This window comes from Coregonus lavaretus (assembly GCF_964263955.1).
Source record: "Coregonus lavaretus genome assembly, chromosome: 32".
NCBI lineage: Eukaryota > Metazoa > Chordata > Actinopteri > Salmoniformes > Salmonidae > Coregonus > Coregonus lavaretus.
In genome coordinates, this window is record NC_140019.1 from 10561419 (window position 1) to 10583710 (window position 22292).

The 22292-nt window shown below is 44.7% G+C and overlaps 1 protein-coding gene across 2 annotated transcripts; it reads right to left on the reverse strand.

The window, feature by feature from the left end:
- Positions 1-862: 862 nt before the first annotated feature.
- On the reverse strand, positions 863-10718 carry LOC311107500 (uncharacterized protein). Of its 2 annotated transcripts, none has more exons than XR_014610434.1 (4): positions 10482-10718; positions 6879-7223; positions 6449-6703; positions 863-1996 (listed from the first exon to the last, which is right to left on the reverse strand). XR_014610434.1 is itself a non-coding variant. In XM_084149997.1 (4 exons), the coding sequence occupies exons 1-4, from the start codon at positions 10528-10530 to the stop codon at positions 1875-1877; spliced, it is 519 nt and encodes a 172-aa protein (XP_084006123.1). In that variant the 5' UTR covers positions 10531-10718; the 3' UTR covers positions 863-1874. The 2 variants fall into 2 exon arrangements, 1 of the variants encoding a protein (XP_084006123.1); XM_084149997.1 differs by having other exon boundaries at positions 7131-7223.
- Positions 10719-22292: the final 11574 nt, after the last annotated feature.

Genomic DNA, 22292 nt, shown 5'->3' on the forward strand with positions numbered 1-22292 from the left:
ATAAAATATATTTTGATTTGTTTAATACTGTTTTGGTTACTTTTCCCACAAAAGAGCTTTATTACAGACAGAAATTATCTTCAGCACCCCACCCACCCACCCTCAGATGATCCCACAGGTGAAGAAGTTAGATGTGGAGGTCCTAGGCTGGTGTGGTTACACGTGGTCTGTGGTTGTGAGGCCGGTTGGACATACTGCAAAATTCTTTCAAACAACGTTGGAGGCAGCTTATGGTAGTGAAATTAACATTAAATTCTCTATCAACAGGCCTGGTGGACATTCCTGCAGTCAGCATGCCAATTGCATGCTCCCTCAAAGCTTGAGACATCTGTAGCATTCTGTTGTGTGACAAAACTGCACATTTTAACGTGGGCTTTTATTGTCCCCAGCACAAGGTGAACCTGTGTAATGATCATGCTCTTTAATCAGCTTCTTGATATGCCACACCTTTCAGGTGGCTTATCTTGGCAAAGGAGAAATGCTCACTAACAGCGATGTAAACAAATTTATGCACAACATTTGAGAAAAATAATATTTTTGGCGTATGTAAAATGCCTGGGATTTTTTTTTTTTTCGCTCATGAAGCATGGGACCAACACTTTACATGTTGCGTTTATATTTTTATTCAGTGTATATATATTTATACTCCGGACTAAGCCAATGTTCATCCTAATATTTCAATATTTCTTAATTCCATTTTTTTACTTTTTAGATTTGTGTGTATTGTTTTGTATTGTTAGATATTACTGCACTGTTGGAGTTAGGAACACAAGCATTTTGCTACACCCGCAATAACATCTGCTAAATATGTGTATTGTTAGGTTCTGAACAAACAGAGTAAAAATTGAAACGGACAACTAGGAATAGCTAAAACCAAGTTTATTCACCCAGTGGGTCATACAGTTGCAAAGACCAAGCATGATTGGACAAGCACATATATTTATAACTTCCTACTAGACAGCCAATACATCTCTGTTGCTAGGCAGGAACTTAATTGATCCTCTCACTGGTGTAGTCATGGCCCTGCCTGGTGCTAGAACCTTTGTGGGTGTGGAAATGTATGTGTGTGAGATAGGACTGTAGTAGGAGAGTCATTGTGTTGGGCCCCTCTGGCCCCCCTCCCAGAGGTGTCTTCTCACTTCATCTTTTGACTTGACCTCGAGCCTAATTCCTCACTCCTCCCTAGTTCCGCAGCTGGCATGCCTTATCAAGAACTGAAACTAGACTTACACAACAAAACCCTTATTAATATTAAGATCTGTATTAATTAAAGCCTTCAACCATTGACTCACAATGTGGGTCTCCACTGTGTATTACAACAACAACAAAACAATCTTATTCAAATGGTCACTAAAGCTGCTTGAACACTCCAGCTATGTATGGTGTTTGTAGGTAGCTATGTTCTATAGGAAAGGAAGTGTTTAAACAAATTCACTTTCATTTCACAGTGTCAGTAATGATTATTTAAGAACATTTCTAAAGATACAACAGTGACAAGAAGAAGGAAAGTGTCTTTATGTTACAGGTCCTCATGTAAAAAGCCTTCCCAATCTCATGCATTTCTGTGACTGCACTATATCACAAGCGACATAAAACAAAACGCTGCAATGCAATATACACTCATTTACCATTCTAAATGATAATTAAAGCTTATTTAAAGGTTAAAATAACGATATCAAACATTTCAAATGTAAGCAGTATTACATCATCATTAGCAGTTATGTCATAAGGTAATCCCACTGTGATCAACTTCATACACTAATGACCATCATATGGAGAGAGAGAGCGAGAGCGAGCGAGAGAGCATTAAACAGAATAAAATGAGAAACGTATCAAACAAAGATAGACCTTAATTAAAAAGGTACAATGCACGGTTACTGATCTTGTGCTTGAGAACTGGTTTTCTTCTTGTAAAACCAGTATGATCCCAGACAGACTGTCAGCAGAATGAAGACTTGAAGAAGTTGGAAATAAACAAACACATTTACCCCTGGCCCTGTGGAAAACAAGAGAGACCAATGAACAGCAAATTAATAAAATCTGTGAAAATGACAGCATTAAACATACATGCACATGAGGTGATTTCCTGGTTGATGGTTTGATTGTTGATGTCATTTTTCAACGTGGGCCTACTGGCTGTTCCAGCCTCAACACACAGTGTATTGTCAGCTGCATTTACCTACTGATATATTTATCTCGTTGGATAAGGTGCAGTTGACATACAGTGAGGTCAAAAGGTATTTGGACAGCACTTAGGATTTGAAATGATACAATGACTATGAGGTTAAAGTGCAGACTGACAGCTTTAATGTGAGGGTATTTACATCCATATCGGGTGAATAATTTAGAAATTACAGCACTTTTTGTACATAGTCCCTCCATTTTAGGGAACCAAAAGTATTTGGACAAATTCACTTACAGTGCATTAAGAAAGTATTCAGACGCCTTCAATTTTTCCATATTTTGTGACGTTACAGCCTTATTCTAAAAAATATGACATATCGATACAAAATACCCCATCATGGCAAACCAAAAACAGGTTTTTAGAATTTTTTTGCAAATGTATAAAAAATGAAAGACAGAAATACCTTATTTACATAAGCATTCAGACACTATGCTATGAGACTAGAAATTGAGCTCAGATGCATCCTATTTCCAATGATCATCCTTGAGATGTTTCTACAACGTGATTGGAGTCCACCTGTGGTAAATTCAATTGATTGGACATGATTTGGAACGGCACACACCTGTCTATATAAGGGCCCACAGTTGACAGTGCATGTCAGAGCAAACACCAAGCCATGAGGTCGATGGAATTGGCCGTAGAGTTCTGAGACAGGATTATATCGCGCCACAGATCTGGGGAAGGATACAAAAACATTTCAGCAGCATTGAAGGTCCCCCAAAACACAGTGGCCTCCATCATTCTTTAATGGAAGAAGTTTGGAACCACCAAGACTCTTCCTAGAGCTGGCCGCCCGGCCAAACTGAACAATCGGGGAAGAAGGGCCTTGGTCAGGGAGGTGACCAAGAGCTCGATGGTCACTCTGACAGAGCTCCAGAGTTCCTCTGTGGAGATGGGAGAACCTTCCAGAAGGAAAACCATCTCTGCAGCACTCAACCAATCAGGCCTTTATGGTAGAGTGGCCAGACAGAAGCCAGTCCTCAGTAAATGGCACATGACAGCCCGCTTCGAGTTTGCCAAAATTCACCTAAAGGACTCTCAGACCATGAGAAACAAGATTGAACTCTTTGGCCTGAATGCCAAACGTTAAGTCTGGAGGAAACCTGGCACCATCCCTACGGTGAAGCAAGGTGGTGGCAGCAGCATGCTGTGTTGATGTTTTTCAGCAGAAGGGACTGGGAGATCGTCATGATTAATGGAAAGATGAACGGAGCAAAGTACAGCGAGATCCTTGATGAAAACCTGTTCCAGAGCGCTCAGAACCTCAGACTGGGGCGGTGGTTCACCTTCCAACAGTACAACGACCTTAAGCACACAGCCAAGTCAATGTTGGAGTGGTTTCGGGAAAAGTCTCTGAATGTCCTTGATTGGTCCAGCCAGAGCCAGGACATGAACCCTATCGACAATCTCTGGAGAGACCTGAAAATAGCTGTGTAGTAACGCTCCCTATCCGACCTGACTGAGCTTGAGAGGATCTGCAGAGAAGAACGAAACTCCCCAAATTCAGGTGTGCCAAGCTTGTAGCGTCATACCCAAGAAGACTCAAGGCTGTAATCACTGCCAAAGGTGCTTCAACAAAGTACGGAGTAAAGGGTCTGAATATTTATGTAAATGTGATATTTCCGTTTTTTATAAATTTGCAAAATGTTGCTCTTTTTTAAAATATACATTTGCAAAAATATCTAAAAACCTGTTTTTGCTTTGCCATTATGGAGTATTGTGTGTGTATATTGATGAGAGGGAAACAACTATTTAATACATTTTAGAATAAGGCTGTAACTTAACAAAATGACCGGGGGAAATGTGTCCTTTGAACTGGAGTCCAAATTTGAGATTTTTGATTCCAACCACCGTGGCTTTGTGAGATGCAGTGTGGTTAAACTGATGATCTCCGCATGTGTATTTCCCACTGTAATGCATTGAGGAGGAGGTGTTATGGTGTGGGGGTGTTTGCTGGTGACACTGTCTGTGATTTATTTAGAAATGAAGGCAAACTTAACCAGCATGGCTACCACAGCATTCTGCAGTGATACGCCATCCCATCTGGTTTGGGCTTAGTGGGACTATCATTTGTTTTTCAACAGGACAATGACCCAACACACCTTCAGGCTGTGTAAGGGCTATTTTACCAAGAAAGAGAGTGATGGAGTGTTGCATCAGATGACCTGGCCTCCACAAGCCCCCGACCTCAACCCAATTGAGATGGTTTGGGATGAGTCAGACCGCAGAGTGAAGGAAAAGCAGCCAACAAGTGCTCAGCATATGTGGGAACTCCTTCAAGACTGTTGGAAAAACATTCCAGGTGAAGCTGGTTGAGAGAATGCCAAGACTGTGCAAAGCTGTCATAATGGCAAAGGGTGATATTTGAAGAATCTCAAACCTAAAATATATTTTGATTTGTATAACACTTTTTTAGTTACTACATGATTCCATATTTGTTATTTCATAGTTTTGATGTCTTCACTATTATTCTACAATGTAGAAAATAGCAAAAATTAAGAAAAACCCTTGAATGAGTAGGTGTTCTAAAACTTTTGACCAGTAGTGTGTATATACAATTTAAATAAATTAATTAGGCCATAATCTATTTATTTCACATTACAAGGGGTGCACCCACTGGGGAGCCAGGCCCAGCCGGTCAGAATGAGTTTTTCCCCACAAAAGAGCTTTATTAAAGACAGAAATTTCCTCAGCACCCCACCCACCCTCAGATGATCCCACAGGTGAAGAAGTCAGATGTGGAGGTCCTAGGCTGGCGTGGATACACGTGGTCTGTGGTTGTGAGGCCGGTTGGACATACTGCAAAATTCTTTCAAACAACGTTGGAGGCAGCTTATGGTAGAGAAATTAACATTAAATTCTCTGTCAACAGGCCTGGTGCACATTCCTGCAGTCAGCATGCCAATTGCACGCTCCCTCAAAGATTGAGACATCTGTAGCATTCTGTTGTGTGACAAAACTGCACATTTTAACGTGGCCTTTTATTGTCCCCAGCACAAGGATTTTTTTATTTAGTTCATGAAGCATGGGACCAACACTTTACATGTTGCATTTATATTTTTGTTCTGTGTATATATATTTATACAGACTCCGCCAATGTTTATCCTAATATTTCAATATTTCTTAATTCCACTTAATAATTGCAATTCCGCTCTTCCATAGTAGACCAAGATGTCATACCCTCTAAGTTTTTGGCTAACCTGTCGGGAAAGTGGTCAAAATATCTCGTTTGTAAAAGTTGACAGAAAATGTAGTTGATGTGATTACTATAACAGCTGTATCATTTGATCGGTAGAAGATCATTATGTTCTGATTTCAGATTTGAATAGCAGAGAAGTAGACTGAGCTGTGATATGCTCAGATTTTTATTCTACCTTGATGGATAAGTGGTCAAAATGTAAGTTGCTTGTAAAAGCTGAAAGGAAATGTAGTTGATGTGGTTACCAAAACAGCTGTATCATTTGATCGGCAGAAGATAATTCTGTTCTGATTTCAAATTTGAAAGGCACAGAAGCAAACTTAGATTTCATATGCTTTCTAAGTCTATTGTCTAAGTTGTTGGGAAAGTGTTCAAAGTAGCTGATTTAGGTCAAAAGTTACATTGTTTAGAGTGAATAGAATAGAATTTTGGAAGTCATGATGTCACAACGGGCCCTTTAGAATGTTGAGGAAATCCCATTAAAGTGGCTGGAGTAAAAAAAAGAAGGACAAAAAGTTTGAAATATTTAAAAAAGTTCAATACAAGCACACTTTTCCAGACCGATCTGTAAGTCTTAATGTTTAAATGGCATTTCTAGCTTAAACTGTAAACAGAGTACAAAAAATAGCGTTCCAAGGAATTATAATAAATCAGAAGTATGACGAAGATTTAGAGTGGGACGATTTAGAGTGGAGGTCACTAGGGTTTCAAACCCCTTTCCTTTGGTTGTCTCTGTTTTACTGTTGGAGACCTTTGTCACAGTTGTGTGTGCTACTGCTGTAGTGTCAATACACAGGGTATGACCAGTGGCAATCACCCACTCTGATATCTTTGTCCCATTGGAAGTGCAGTTAACATACATAAGCCCTGCAGGTAATCAAATTAACAGAAATCTTATATGTATCTGAACGTAGTACTGGCAAATGGATAGTGCTTTCTAAACAGGTCAATGTCCATTGATAAAGATTGATCATCATTATAATCATCATTATAATTATCATTAATCATTGGTATTATTTGTCATAATATGTCTCTTTAACAAATGTAATTAAACAGTAGCTTACCCTCACAGGGGGAGATTTTTTTGCTCACAGTAACACTGCTGATGTGGTTTTTGACAGTGCAGGTGAGATCTCCTGACAGGCCTTTCTTCAGTGTCATGGTGTTTGTCTGGTCACCAGGAGAGGCCTCAGTGTCTCTCTGTGTGTGTCCGTCCAGAGTCCAGCTGTACTGAGGACCATCCCCCTCAGAGGAGCAGGTCACCCTCATCTCTCCATGGGTGAGACACTGAGAGGACAGCTGAAGAGAGGACACTGGGGCTGTGGAGGAAGAAGAATACACATCTGTAGACATTTGCAGACATTCGCAAAAACACATTAGAAAACAACACTTCTTCAAGAATTAGAAGGCCACAGAGGCTTCTGTAGTCAAGTTATGGTTAGTAATAAGGATTTGTCAATATGAGATTTTTAAAGGGTTAGCTAATTACTATACCTTCAATAAACAGTTGTAGTCTTCTTGTCCCTAATGTTTCCCCATCTGAATTAAATGTATCTAGTCTATATTCAGTAGAATCACTTCTTTCTGTGTTATCTATCCTAAATGTTCCGTTGTTGATAAAGAAGTGTGCTCTGGTTTCAATGGATTTGTCGATTTTTACTTTTTTAACTCCTTTGTTTCTAATTTTGAGTATAATTTTAGTAACACCAGTGGAGTTGGTTTTTAATAATATGTCAGGGACTTTACTGTCAATGGTCATCAGCTGGAGAGAGACAGTTCCTCCCAGAGCTCCATAACACTGAGCTCCATCCAGTGTTGCATCACAGTGGGTCTCCATTCCTGAAAATCAAGAAGAATATAGACACTGTAGTGACTATCACTGTCCTAGTTTTAAGGTATAATTTTATGGATGAGAATACAAGCAAGCAACCGTATAACCAGAGAGTAATGGCGCCGGAGGGGATGGCTGCCGTTTTACAGGCTCCTAACCAACTGTGCTATTTTGTTTGTTTTTTTCGCATAGATTGCGAAAAAAACGTCTCTTATGACCGAAAAGAGCTGCTGGACATTAGAACAGCGATCACTCACCTCGAACTGGACTAATGTTTTTTCTTTAATTAGTCCGACAGGAAGGATATACTGCTTCCCCGAGACCAGGCCCAAATCCCTGTCAATCGCGTGAAGAAAAGATGGAAATGCAGGGGTCGGAGGTCGGGGTGCCTCGTGAGAATTTGTTGGCGAGTGAGTAAACCGCCTCTACCATCCGTTCTAATGGGAAACTTGCAATCACTGGAAAATAAACTGGATGATCTACAATCAAGACTATCCTACTAACGGGATATTAAAAACTGTAATATCTTATGTTTCACCGAGTCGTGGCTGAACGACGACACGGATACTATAGAGCTGGCTGGGTTTTCCGTGCATCGGCAGGACAGAGCAGCTACGTCTGGTAAGACAAAGGGTGGGGGTGTGTGTCTATTTGTCAATAACAGCTTGTTCGCAATGTCTAATATTATACAGTATATCTAATATATATCATATCTAATAAGAAGTCTTGAGGTATTACTAGCCTGAGGTAGAGTAGATCATGATAAGCAGAACACCACACTATCTACCAAAATAGTTTTAATCTATATTATTTGTAGCCGTCTACTTACCACCACAAACCGATGCTGGCACTAAGACCGCACTCAACGATCTGTATAAGGCAATAAGCAAAGAAGAAAATACTCATCCAGAAGCGGCGCTCCTAGTGGCCGGGGACTTTAATGAAGGTAAAATGTAATCCGTTCTACCTAATTTCTACCAGCATGTCACATGTGCAACCAGAGGAGAAAAATCTCTAGACCACCTTTACTCCACACACAGAGACGCATACAAAGCTCTCCCTCGCCCTCCAATTTTGGAAAATCTGACCATGATTCTATCCTCCTGATTCCTGCTTACAAGCAAAAACTAAAGCAGGAAGTACCAGTGACTCGCTCAATTCGGAAATGGTCAGATGACGCGGATGCTATGCTAAAGGACTGTTTTGCTAGCACAGACTGGAATATGTTCCGGGATTCGTCCAATGGCATTGATTAGTATGCCACCTCAGTCACCGGCTTCATCAATAAGTGCATCGACGACGTCATCCCCACAGTGACCGTACGTATATATATCCCATTCAGAAGCCATGGATTACAGGCAACATCCTCAACAAGCTAAAGGCTAGAGCTACCAATTTCAAGGACCGGGACACTAATCCGGACGCTTAAAATAAATCCCGCTATGCCCTCAGACGAACCATCAAACAGGCAAAGAGTCAATACAGGACTAAGATTGAATCCTACTACACTGGCTCTGACGCTCGTCGGATTTGGCAGTGCTTGCAAACTACTACAGACTACAAAGGGAAACTCAGCCGTGAGCTGCACAGTGACGCAAGCCTACCAGACGATCTAAATGCCTTTTATGCTCGTTTCGAGGCAAGTAACACTGAAGCATTCATGAGACCACCAGCTGTTCCGGACGACTGTTTGATCACGCTCTCCATAGCCGAATGTTGACCTTTAAACAGGTCAACATTCACAAAATTCACAAGGCCGCTGGGCCAGACGAATTACCAGGACGTGTATTCAGAGCATGTGCGGACCAACTGGCAAGTGTCTTCACTGACATTTTCAACCTCTCCCTGACCGAGTCTGTAATACCTACATGTTTCAAGCAGACCACCATAGTCCCTGTGCCCAAGAAAGCGAAGGTAACCTGCCTAAATGACTACAGCCCCGTAGCACTCACGTCAGTAGCCATGAAGTGCTTTGAAAGGCTCACATCAACACCATCATCCCGGAAACCCTAGACCCACTCCAAATCGCATACATCCCCAACATATCCACAGATGACGCAATCTCAATCGCACTCCACACTGCCCTTTCCCACCTGGACAAAAGGAACACCTATGTGAGAATGCTGTTCATTGGCCACAGCTCAGCGTTCAACACCATAGTGCCTACAAAGCTTATCACTAAGCTAAGGACCCTGGGACTAAATGCCTACCTCTGCAACTGGATCCTGGACTTCCTGACGGGCCACCCCCAGGTGGTAAGGGTAGGCAACAACACATCTGCCATGCTGATCCTCAACACCTGTGCTACTCAGGGGTGCGTGCTTAGGCCCCTTTTGTACTCCCTGTTCACCCACGACTGCATGGCCAAGCACGACTCCAACACCATCATTACGTTTGCTGACTACACAACCGGAGCGCCAAGTCTAGGTCCTAACGATTCCTTAACAGCTTCTACCCCCAAGCCATAAGACTGCTGAACAATTAATCAAATGGCCACAAGGACTATTTACATTGACCCCCCTTTGTTTTTACACTGCTGCTACTCACTGTTTATTATCTATGCATAGTCACTTTACCCCTACCTACATGTACAAATTACCTCGACTTACCTAACACACATTGACTCGGTACAGGTACCCCCTGTATATAGCCTCGTTAATGTTATTTTACTGTGTTATTTTTTATTTTATTTTAAACTTTGTTTAATTTAGTAAATATTTTCTTAACTCTATTTCTTGAACCGCATTGTTGGTTAAGGGCTTGTAAGTAAGCATTTCACGGTAAGGTCTATACCGGTTGTATTCGGCGCATGTGACAAATACAATTTGATTTGATTTGATAACCAAACCAATGTCCCCTGTAGCTCAGTTGGTAGAGCTTGGCGCTTGCAACGCCAGGGTTGTGGGTTCGTTTCCCACGGGGGGCCAGCATGAAAATGTTTGCACTCACTAACTGTAAGTCGCTCTGGATAAGAGCTTCTGCTAAATGACAACAAAAAAAAGTTATAGGCAACATAACAGTACCTCAGTCAGTTATAATTATCACAAGACAATGAATAACGAGACAACTCTGTCTTTTGAATATTGTCTCTGTATCTATCATTAGTCATTATGAGCGGGATTCATTTGACAAAAGGGATTCTGAGTAGCCTAGAGTATACCACAAATAGCTTTGATCAAGTGGTTCACTTTCTATATGATATAAACAACGCTCCTTATATCATGTGTTAAACAAGAGGGAAATCGACACATAAATATACTTCTTACCATGAGACACGCCTGCTAACATCACCAACAGTCCAAACAGAGCCTTCATGTCTCTTCACAACACAGGGCTCAAATTAGCAAATTAAGCTATACTGTACTGTAACAAAATCCTCTATTTTCCATTCAGTGCTGAATTTCCATAAGCTCACAATTTACAACATAAACAAAACCTATGCAAAGGTGGTATGAAAGACACTCCAGCTGTCCTTGTCACTCAGTAGAATTCACTTAGTTTGTGACAAGCAAAAGAAAAGTACAATTTGTACCTCACCCTATTAATTGGTTCTGACTCAGAGGAAAGAGGAAGAACCTCAACGTTTCACTTCTTCGTTACATAAACAGCCAGGATTGCTTCATTCATGTCTATTGATGTGTAATCTCAGATAAGTTGTGAGGCTACACTCTTAGAAAAAAGGTTCTAACTAGAACCTAAAAGGGTTCTTCGACTGTCCCCTTTCCACAGAGGGTTCTACATTTAAACCAGAAGGCTTTTACCTATAAGAGTGTAGTTTTGAATGTAAATAAATGTTTGTGACTGAGAAAATGACCTTGTTCTTTTTGTAAGGGCAGTGGTCAGCTCTAACACACAAGCTGTTCATCACTGACATGAACACACCACCTTCTTCACATTTAGTAGGCACTTTCAGTCCATTTAAGATTGTGACATTTAAAAAATAAAAATAAAAAAGGAAAGAGAGAGAGAGAGAGAGAGAGAGAGAGAGAGAGAGAGAGAGAGAGAGAGAGAGAGAGAGAGAGAGAGAGAGAGAGAGAGAGAGAGAGAGAGAGAGAGAGAGAGAGAGAGAGAGAGAGAGAGAGAGAGAGAGAGAGAGAGAGAGAGAGACAGAGACAGAGACAGAGACACAGAGACACAGAGAGACAGAGACACAGAGAGAGACAGAGGACAGAAGACAGAAGGAAATTAATTTGAGAGGAGAGGTGAGAGAAATAAAAAGTGAAATAGAGAGGACCAACAGACCAAATTCCAATGTTTCCCAAATGTTGGTTTGTGACTCCTTGACAGCATCAATTGGTTGTAAGTGATTCCTTTTGTGTTGCAGCTAGACAGAATAAAAATACATCATAATGGACTGCATTTATATAGCACTTTCTGGGAGCTCAAACCGTGATAAATTGGGTTTGTTTATTAGATGCAAAATAAGATGTGATTCAGAAAAAAGAACCATTCTTCCATAGAGGACACACTAGGGGGCCATCCTCTTGATCACAAACTTATGTAGTTAATGACAACTTCTACTACTGTGCAAAAACATTGTATGGTTGTATGTTCAAATCAAATCAAATTGTATTTGCCACATGCGCCGAATACAACAGGTGCAGACATTACAGTGAAATGCTTACTTACAGCCCTTAACCAACAGTGCATTTATTTTTTACAAAAAAGTAAAAATACAACAACAACAAAAAAAGTGTTGAGAAAAAAAGAGCAGAAGTCAAATAAAATAACAGTAGGGGGGCTATATACAGTGGGGAGAACAAGTATTTGATACACTGCCGATTTTGCAGGTTTTCCTACTTACAAAGCATGTAGAGGTCTGTAATTTTTATCATAGGTACACTTCAACTGTGAGAGACGGAATCTAAAACAAAAATCCAGAAAATCACATTGTATAATTTTTAAGTAATTAATTTGCATTTTATTGCATGACATAAGTATTTGATACATCAGAAAAGCAGAACTTAATATTTGGTACAGAAACCTTTGTTTGCAATTACAGAGATCATACGTTTCCTGTAGGTCTTGACCAGGTTTGCACACACTGCAGCAGGGATTTTTGCCCACTCCTCCATACAGACCTTCTCCAGATCCTTCAGGTTTCGGGGCTGTCGCTTGTCAATACAGACTTTCAGCTTCCTCCAAAGATTTTCTATTGGGTTCAGGTCTGGAGACTGGCTAGGCCACTCCAGGACCTTGAGATGCTTCTTACGGAGCCACTCCTTAGTTGCCCTGGCTGTGTGTTTCGGGTCGTTGTCATGCTGGAAGACCCAGCCACGACCCATCTTCAATGCTCTTACTGAGGGAAGGAAGTTGTTGGCCAAGATCTCGTGATACATGGCCCCATCCATCCTCCCCTCAATACGGTGCAGTCGTCCTGACCCCTTTGCATAAAAGCATCCCCAAAGAATGATGTTTCCACCTCCATGCTTCACGGTTGGGATGGTGTTCTTGGGGTTGTACTCATCCTTCTTCTTCCTCCAAACACGGCGAGTGGAGTTTAGACCAAAAAGCTCTATTTTTGTCTCATCAGACCACATGACCTTCTCCTATTCCTCCTCTGGGACATCCAGATGGTCATTGGCAAACTTCAGACGGGCCTGGACATGCGCTGGCTTGAGCAGGGGGACCTTGCATGCGCTGCAGGATATTAATCCATGACGGCGTAGTGTGTTACTAAGGGTTTTCTTTGAGACTGTGGTCCCAGCTCTCTTCAGGTCATTGACCAGGTCCTGCCGTGTAGTTCTGGGCTGATCCCTCACCTTCCTCATGATCATTGATGCCCCACGAGGTGAGATCTTGCATGGAGCCCCAGACCGAGGGTGATTGACCATCATCTTGAACTTCTTCAATTTTCTAATAATTGCGCCAACAGTTGTTGCCTTCTCACCAAGCTGCTTGCCTATTGTCCTGTAGCCCATCCCAGCCTTGTGCAGGTCTACAATTTTATCCCTGATGTCCTTACACAGCTCTCTGGTTTTGGCCATTGTGGAGAGGTTGGAGTCTGTTTGATTGAGTGTGTGGACAGGTGTCTTTTATACAGGTAACAAGTTAAAACAGGTGCAGTTAATACAGGTAATGAGTGGAGAACAGGAGGGCTTCTTAAAGAAAAACTAACAGGTCTGTGAGAGCCGGAATTCTTACTGGTTGGTAGGTGATCAAATACTTATGTCATGCAATAAAATGCAAATTAATTACTTAAAAATCATACAATGTGATTTTCTGGATTTTTGTTTTAGATTCCGTCTCTCACAGTTGAAGTGTACATATGATACAAATTACAGACCTTTACATGCTTTGTATGTAGGAAAAACCTGCAAAATCGGCAGTGTATCAAATACTTGTTCTCCCCACTGTATACAGGGGGTACCGGTGCAGAGTCAATGTGCGGGGGCACCGGCTAGTTGAGGTAGTTGAAGTAATATGTACATGTGGGTAGAGTTAAAGTGACTATGCATAAATAATAAACAGAGTAGCAGCAGCGTAAAAGAGGGGGTTGGGGTGGGGGGGCAGTGCAAATAGTCCGGGTAGCCTTGATTAGCTGTTCAGGAGTCTAATGGCTTGGGGGTAAAAGCTGTTGAGAAGTCTTTTGGACCTAGACTTGGCACTCCGGTACCGCTTGCCGTGCGGTAGCAGAGAGAACAGTCTATGACTAGGGTGGCTGGAGTCTTTGACAATTTTGAGGGCCTTCCTCTGACACCGCCTGGTATAGAGGTCCTGGATGGCAGGAAGCTTGGCCCCAGTGATGTACTGGGCCGTACGTACTACCCTCTGCAGTGCCTTGCGGTCGGAGGCCAAGCAGTTGCCATACCAGGCGGTGATGCAACCAGTCAGGATGCTCTCGATGGTGCAGCTGTAGAATTTTTTGAGGATTTGAGGACCCATGCCAAATCTTTTCAGTCTCCTGAGGGGGAATAGGCTTTGTCATGCCCTCTTCACGACTGTCTTGGTGTGTTTGGACCATGATAGTTCGTTGGTGATGTGGACACCAAGGAACTTGAAGCTCTCAACCTGTTCCACTACAGCCCCGTCGATTAGAATGGGGGCGTGCTCAGTCCTCTTTTTTTTCCTGTAGTCCACAATCATCTCCTTTGTCTTGGTCACGTTGAGGGAGAGGTTGTTATCCTGGCACCACACGGCCAGGTCTCTGACCTCCTCCCTATAGGCTGTCTCATCGTTGTCAGTGATCAGGCCTACCACTGTTGTGTCGTCGGCAAACTTAATGATGGTGTTGGAGTCGTGCCTGGCCATGCAGTCATGGGTGAACAGGGAGTACAGGAGGGGACTGAGCACGCACCCCTGAGGGAACCACGTGTTGAGGATCAGTGGGGCAGATGTGTTGTTACCTACCCTTACCACCTGGGGGCGACCCATCAGGAAGTCCAGGAACCAGTTGCAGAGGGAGGTGTTTAGTCCCAGGATCCTTAGCTTAGTGATGAGCTTCGAGGGCACTATGGTGTTGAATGCTGAGCTGTAGTCAATGAATAGCATTCTCACGTAGGTGTTCCTCTTGTCCAGGTGGGAAAGGGCAGTGTGGAGTGCAATAGAGATTGCATCATCTGTGGATCTGTTGGGGCGGTATGCAAATTGGAGTGGGTCTAGGGTTTCTGGGATAATGCTGTTGATGTGAGCCATGACCAGCCTTTCAAAGCACTTCATGGCTACAGACGTCAGTGCTACGGGTCGGTAGTCATTTAGGCAGGTTATCTTAGAGTCCTTGGGCACGGGGACTATGGTGGTCTGCTTGAAACATGTTGGTATTACAGACTCAGTCAGGGACATGTTGAAAATGTCAGTGAAGACACTTGCCAGTTGGTCAGCACATGCTCGGAGTACACATCCTGGTAATCCGTCAGGCCCTGCAGCCTTGTGAATGTTGACCTGCTTAAAAGGCTTACTCACATCGGCTACAGAGAGCGTGATCACATAGTCATCCGGAACAGCTGGTGCTCTCATGCATGCTTCAGTGTTGCTTGCCTCAAAGCGAGCATAGAAGTGGTTTAGCTCGTCTGGAAGTCTTGTGTCACTGGGCAGCTCGCGGCTGTGCTTCCCTTTGTAGTCTGTAATAGTTTTCAAGCCCTGCCACATCCGACGAGCGTCAGAGCCAGTGTAGTACGATTCAATCTTAGTCCTGAATTGACTCTTCGCCTGTTTGATGTTTCGTCGGAGGGCATAGCGGGATTTCTTATAACCGTCCGGGTTAGAGTCCCACTCCTTGAAGGCGGCAGCTCTACCCTTTAGCTCAGTGCGGATGTTTCCTGTAATCCATGGCTTCTGGTTGGCGTATGTACGTACGGTCACTGTGGGGACGACATCATCGATGCACTTATTGATGAAGCCAGTGACTGATGTGGTGTACTCCTCAATGCTATCTGAAGAATCCCAGAACATGTTCCAGTCTGTGCTAGCAAAACAGTCCTGTAGCTTAGCATCTGCGTTATCTGACCACTTTTTTATTAACCGAGTCACTGGTGCTTCCTGCTTTAGTTTTTGCTTGTAAGCAGGAATCAGGAGGATAGAGTTATGGTCAGATTTGCCAAATGGAGGGCGAGGGAGAGCTTTGTATGCGTCTCTGTGTGTGGAGTAAAGGTGGTCTAGAGTTTTTTTTCCTCTGGTTGCACATTTAACATGCTGGTAGAAATTAGGTAGAACGGATTTAAGTTTCCCTGCATTAAAGTCCCCGGCCACTAGGAGCGCTGCATCTGGATGAGCGTTTTCCTGTTAACTTATGGCCTTATACAGCTCATTCAGTGCAATCTTAATGCCAGCATTGGATTGTGGTGGTAAATAGACAGCTATGAAAAATATAGATGAAAACTCTCTTGGTAAATAGTGTGGTCTACAGCTTATCATAAGATACTCTACCTCAGGCGAGCAAAACCTCGAGACTTCCTTAGTATTTGATTTTGTGCACCAGCTGTTGTTTACAAATATACACAGACCGCCACCCCTTGTCTTACCGGAGTCAGCCATTCTATCCTGCCGATGTAGCGTATAGCCCGCTAGCTGTATGTTATCCATGTCGTCGTTCAGCCACGACTCGGTGAAACATAAGATATTACAGTTTTTAATGTCCCGTTGGTAAGATAACCGTCATCTTAGGTCATCCAATTTGTTCTCCAATGATTGAAGATTGGCTAATAGGATTGATGGGAGCGGCAGTTTACTCGCTCGCCGTCGGATCCTTACAAGGCACCCCGACCTACGTCCACGATATCTCCGTCTCTTCCTCATGCGAATGACAGGGATTTGGGCCTTGTCTGGTATCTGTAGGATATCCTTCGAGGCCGCCTCATTGAAGAAAAAATCTTCGTCCAATACGAGGTGAGTAATCGCTGTCCTGATATCCAGAACCTATTTTTGGTTATAAGAGACGATGGCAGAAACATTATGTACAAAATAAATTACAAATAACGCGGAAAAACACAAATTGGTTAGAGAGCTGTAAAGCGGCAGCCATCTTCTCCGGCGCCGCCCATTGAGAGAGTTTGTAAAAAAAATATATTTCAATAAATAAAACATTAAATCAGTAACAGAGAGACTATGACAAATGTAGACAGTCCACTTGTTGGGTTATTTCTTTAGGTAAAGAATGTACAAAACCCTCAGCAGTGAATGTCATGAAATATAAACAATAATATGGGAAAGTTAATACAATTCGTTACAGTAACAAATGGAGCAACAAGGGTTCAGTACCACTTCTAAAGACCAACCCTTCAAACATGCAGCTCAAGAACCTCTCTCATTGGCCAAGCTGTATTCCAGCATACAGTCTCCTCCAGTCCCTCAGGTCTATCTCTCTCAGTGTTTGGTCTGGCCCCCTCCCGCACTACAATCTGTCCATACACCACCTCCTCTGGAACCTCCCTCTGTTTCTCCCTCTTCTTTCGAATAGTGATGTCAGCATACTCCAGTTACGGACTCTCATGAGCATCTGTGTGGAGATGTTTGGGGGGAAAAATGGTAGGCTACTGCACAGATCAATTTTTGACAATTAAACATTTGATGGTGGACCACATGCACTTGGCGAAACTGTAGATCTGGAAATAGGCCTATCGAAATGTATCTAGGCCTACACTAATGCAAAGTAGAAACAACATAAAAAACAAGTGAGCTACAACACTGAAGCAACAGTCACATGAGCTGACTGAGTGTTGTAACCATCGGTGTTGATAGTCATCTTTGACTTTGTTAGATGTGTTAGATTGTTAGCCTGTCACATTACTGACCTGGTGACTGTGGAGGTGTCCTCCTCTTGCGAATAAAGTAAACTCCCACCACCACAAGGACCAGGACCACAGCTACTAGTGAGCCTAGTAGCTAGTGACCCTAGTAGCTAGTGACCCTAGTAGCTAGTGACCCTAGACAGACCCATAGTATCCTCCTGCATGATATGGTGAGGAGAAATTGGGACAATGTTGGGGTCCAGGATGTCTGCCGCTGGAACCCAACAGCGCGCCTCTGGGCCGTACCCCTTCCAGTCCACCAGGTACTGAAGACGACCCCCATGACATCGGGAGTCCATTAGGGACCTGACAGCATAGGCAGGGGACCTATAAAATGTCCAGGGGAGGTGTAGGGGTGTCGCGGGGGACGGCATCAGCAAGGGGACCAGGAACCACCGGCCTGAGGAGAAAAACATGAAAATAGGGTGTGATCTGGTAGTTGGTGGGGAGTTGTAAACGGTAAGTTACCTCATTAACCCTCCGGAGGACCTTGAAGGGCCCCACAAACCAGGGGCTCAGCTTCTGGCAGGGCAGGCGGAGCAGGAGGTTCCTGGTGGAGAGCCAGACACTATCACCAAGATGGAACACGGGAGCCTCACTGCGTTGGAAGTCCGCCTGATCTCTCTGACAGTGGACAGCTAACTGGAGACTCACGTGGGTGGCATTCCACACCTTCTCTGCACGTCGGAACCACTCGTCCACTGCAGGGGACTAGGTCTGGCTCGGAGTCCACGCAGCCAGGGCTGGCTGATATCCCAGGACGCACTGGAAGTGAATCAGTTCGGTGGAAGAGTGACGAAGTGAGTTCTGGGCGTATTCCGCCCAGGGATGGAACCGGACCCACTCCACATGCCGGTCCTGGCAATGACTCCTTAGGAACCTCCCCGGCTCCTGGTTTGTACTCTCCACCTCCTTGTTGGACTGAGTCCAGTACCCAAATGTGAGGTTGACCGTGGCCTCCAGCTTCTCCATGAAGGCTTTCCAGAACCGCGACTTGGGGACCATGGTCGGAAACGATGTCCTCCGGAAGGCCATAGTGCCGGAGGACCTGATGGAATAGTGCCTCATCCACCTGGAGAGCGGTAGGTAGACCAGAGAGAGGCATAAAATGGCAGGATCTAGAGAATCTGTCAACAACGACCATAATAATGGTAAAACCATCAGAAATCGGGAGATCAGTTACAAAGTCTATGGACAGATGTTACCAAGGCCGCTGAGGCACGGGAAGGGGAAGTAGTTTCCCTGATGGAGAGTGCCTGGGAGATTTGGATTGGATACATACGGTGAATGAGTTGATATAGTGGGCGACATCCTGCGCCAAGGTGGGTTACCAGTATTTATTGGAGAGGGATTGGATGGTGCGGATGACACCTGGGTGTCCAACGGCGAGGGATGTGTGTGCCCAGGTCAACAGCCAGTCTTTCACTGCCGAGGGGATGTAGATGCGCTCTGGAGGGCAGGTAGCTGGAGCGGGTTCATTCTTCAGAGCATGGTGGATGTCCACATCTACGTCCCAACACAAAGGGCCAACGATTCGGGAAGACAGATTGATAGGCTGGAGGGTACTCACAGGACCCTCCACCAATGTGGAACCACAGGGTTCGGGAAAGCAGTTCCTCTGGCATCCTGGTCCCCAGGCCGTGATCCTCATCCTCGATCAGGAGATGGTGGGGTTATAAAATTGGAGCCATGGGACCGAGGATGACTTTGTGTATAGGTGCGGTGGTGATGAGGAAGGGACGATTTTGCTGTTGCATGCGTCCCACAGTGAGGGTGAGTGGTTCTGTGATGTGCGTAATTGTGCCAGATCCCAATGGCTGTGTATCCAGGCCTTGGACAGGAAAAGGAAAGGAGAGGGGGTATGAAGTTAAGTTCAGGGAGGAGGCGGGGGCCTGGTCGATGAAGTTCCCAGTGGCACCGGAGTCCACTAGAGCTTTAGAGGCAACACTTGAGGGACAGCCAGCGAAATTAGAACCAGAAAGGGTTTGGCGGGAAACGATGATAAAGGAATACTCACGCCTACCCTGGGAGACGGAAGGTCACAGGGCTGCCCCTCTGCTCTAGTGGAACCCGGGTTGGGACGCACAGGACACAGCTGAAGCTGGTGCCCCTCTTGGCCGCAATAGGGACAGAGCCCCAGCTATGTCCGGCGACGCTGCTCTGCAACAGAGAGGTGTGTGGCCCCTACCTCCATGGGTTCAGGCTCTGCCTCAGGACAGCCAAAGCAGGGAGGCGAGTGGCGAGGTGGACACTGGCGCTCCCGAAGAAGGTTATCCAGACGGATGGCCATCGCGATGAGAGCGTCCAAGGATATGTTGTCATCCCGACATGCCAACTCCGTCTGGACCTTCCCGCGCAATCCACTGCAGAATAGATTGTGGAGCGCCGGCTCATTCCATCCGCTGGAGGCTGCCACAGACCGAAAGGTGAGGGCATACTCCGCAGCGGTCAGGGCACCCTGCTGAAGTTGGAAAAGTCGCTCACCTCCCTCTCTGCCTTCTGGAGGATGGTCGAAGACCGCCCTGAACAAAGCCATGAACCCAGCTCCTCCTCTCCTCTCTCCCAGAAGGCTGTAGCCCACACCAACGCACGTCCGGTCAGCAGGGAAATGACCGTGGCAACCTTGGACCTCTCGGTGGTGGGACTCCCGTCTGATAGGCAAAATAGAGGGAGCCCTGGAGTAGGAAGCCACGGCATTTCGATGGAGTACCGTTCTACTATTCCGGAAGGGACATTTGGGAATCGCTGACCTGGGCGGACAGCTGGGTAGGCTGGGGGACTGGCTCGCTGTGACGACCCGTGGAAGTAGGCCCTCCGTCAGATTTTTGGAGAACCTCACTGGTGGTGTCGAGGCGGAGGGGAACGCGGAGGACCTCGTTCATGGTCGTAACCAGTAGAGCTAGCTGGTCGTGGTGTTGGTGGAATAGATGACCGTCCGGAAGATGGTGAATCTTCTGCTGCTTCCATTATTTTTCTGAGGCAGTATTCTGTAACATATATGCTAGGAGTCAGGAAGCAGGTGCAGAAGGTGATAATAATGAGAATAAGCAGATAAACAAAACAGAAAACACATACTGAACGTGAACAAAACCAATACTGCCTGAAGACTGAGGCTACTGAGGGCTAAATAAAGGGAGAGTAATCAAAGTGATGATGACGTCCAGGTGTGCATAACGATGGGGAGCAGGTGTGCGTAATGATGGTTGCCAGGTGCGCGTAATATGGGTTGCCAGGACCGGTGGTTAGTAGACCGGCAACGTTGAGCGCTGGAGAGAGGGAACGGGAGTAGGCGTGACAGCATATTACACAACATTACATTACATTATCAACACTTTGTTAGAAAAATCATTATATTTATTTCTCAACATCCTCTTCTCAATTTGTTATTTTAGCTTAACTTACTTTGATTGAGACTGACATATAGTGAAATCATATATGCTTTACTTTAAGTTAATCAGAGGAGCTAACCAAATATGGTAATGTCTTGAATGTCCTACATTTGTGTCTTGTTTTTACATATTGGTAGCCAGAGTCGTTCAAGGAATTTGGGACATGAGTGACTAGTTAACGTTAGCTTTGCTCTCTCTGTGTGTTCGTGCCGTGAAAGGAGGGGTTTCTTTTTTCTTTGTCTGAAAGCAATGGCTAGCTAGTATGCTAACTATTCTAGCTAACTAACTGGCTGAATAAGTTGACGATGGACTCGCTCAAGCTGTCGGGACTAACCCACAACGTTAGACACGGACACGAACGATCTGCTTGGCGTGTTGACACACTGGTGGTTTGTTGTGGCCGAGTATTGGTGCTAAACCGTGTTGTTGGAGTCCGGCATGCTAGCTGGCTGTGTCGTCTTATGACTAGGTTCCCTGGACGATTTTCACGGAAGAATACTGTACCTAGTTAGCTAGCTGAATAAACTAAGTTAGTATATTCCTAGAAAACATTGAACCGCTGTAGTTTAAAACAATTATAGTTTCTGAGGTGGAAGTTGGGAGAGTTATATTTGTGTGTTGTGGTGAGGGAGGCCCCGCTCTCTCCTTTCCCAGATGTTTAGTTCATTTCATTCCGATCTCCTTTGCATTATTGTAGCCATTTTCTCCAGCCTGTCAACTATGCCTCTGTCTATCCCTGTTCTCTCCTCTCCGCACAGGCTATACAAACGCCTCACACCGCATGGCTGCTGCCTCTCTAACCTGGTGGTCCCTGCACGCACCACCCACGTGGAGTTCCAGGTCTCAGGCAGCCTCTGGAACTGCCGTTCTGCTGCCAACAAGGCAGAGTTCATCTCAGCCTATGCTACCCTCCAGTCCCTCGACTTCTTGGCGCTGACGGAAACATGGATTACCACTGAAAACACTGCTACTCCTACTGCTCTCTCCTCGTCTGACCATGTATTCTCGCATACCCTGAGAGCATCTGGTCAGCAGGGTGGTGGCACAGGAATCCTCATCTCTCCCAAGTGGACATTCTCTATTTTTCCCCTGACCCATCTGTCTATCTCCTCATTTGAATTCCATGCTGTCATAGTCACTAGCCCATTTAAGCTTAATATCCTTGTCATTTATCGCCCTCCAGGTTCCCTTGGAGAGTTCATCAATGAGCTTGACGCCTTGATAAATTCCTTTCCTGAGGATGGCTCACCCCTCACAGTTCTGGGGGACTTCAACCTCCCTACGTCTACCTTTGACTAATTTCTCTCTGCCTCCTTCTTTCCACTCCTTTCCTCTTTTGACCTCACCCTCTCACCGTCCCCCCCTACTCACAAGGCAGGCAATACGCTTGACCTCATCTTTACTGGATGCTGTTCTTCTACTAATCTCACTGTAACTCCCCTCCATGTCTCCGACCACTACT

Excerpts from the sequence above, each read along its gene's own strand:
- LOC311107500 (XM_084149997.1), bottom strand. The coding sequence starts at position 10,530 with ATGAAGGCTCTGTTTGGACTGTTGGTGATGTTAGCAGGCGTGTCTCAT. Across the intron at positions 7,224-10,481 it reads GTTAGCAGGCGTGTCTCATG|GAATGGAGACCCACTGTGAT; the intron begins GTAAGAAGTATA and ends CTTGATTTTCAG. Across the intron at positions 1,997-6,448 it reads AAAAATCTCCCCCTGTGAGG|GGCCAGGGGTAAATGTGTTT; the intron begins GTAAGCTACTGT and ends TGTTTTCCACAG.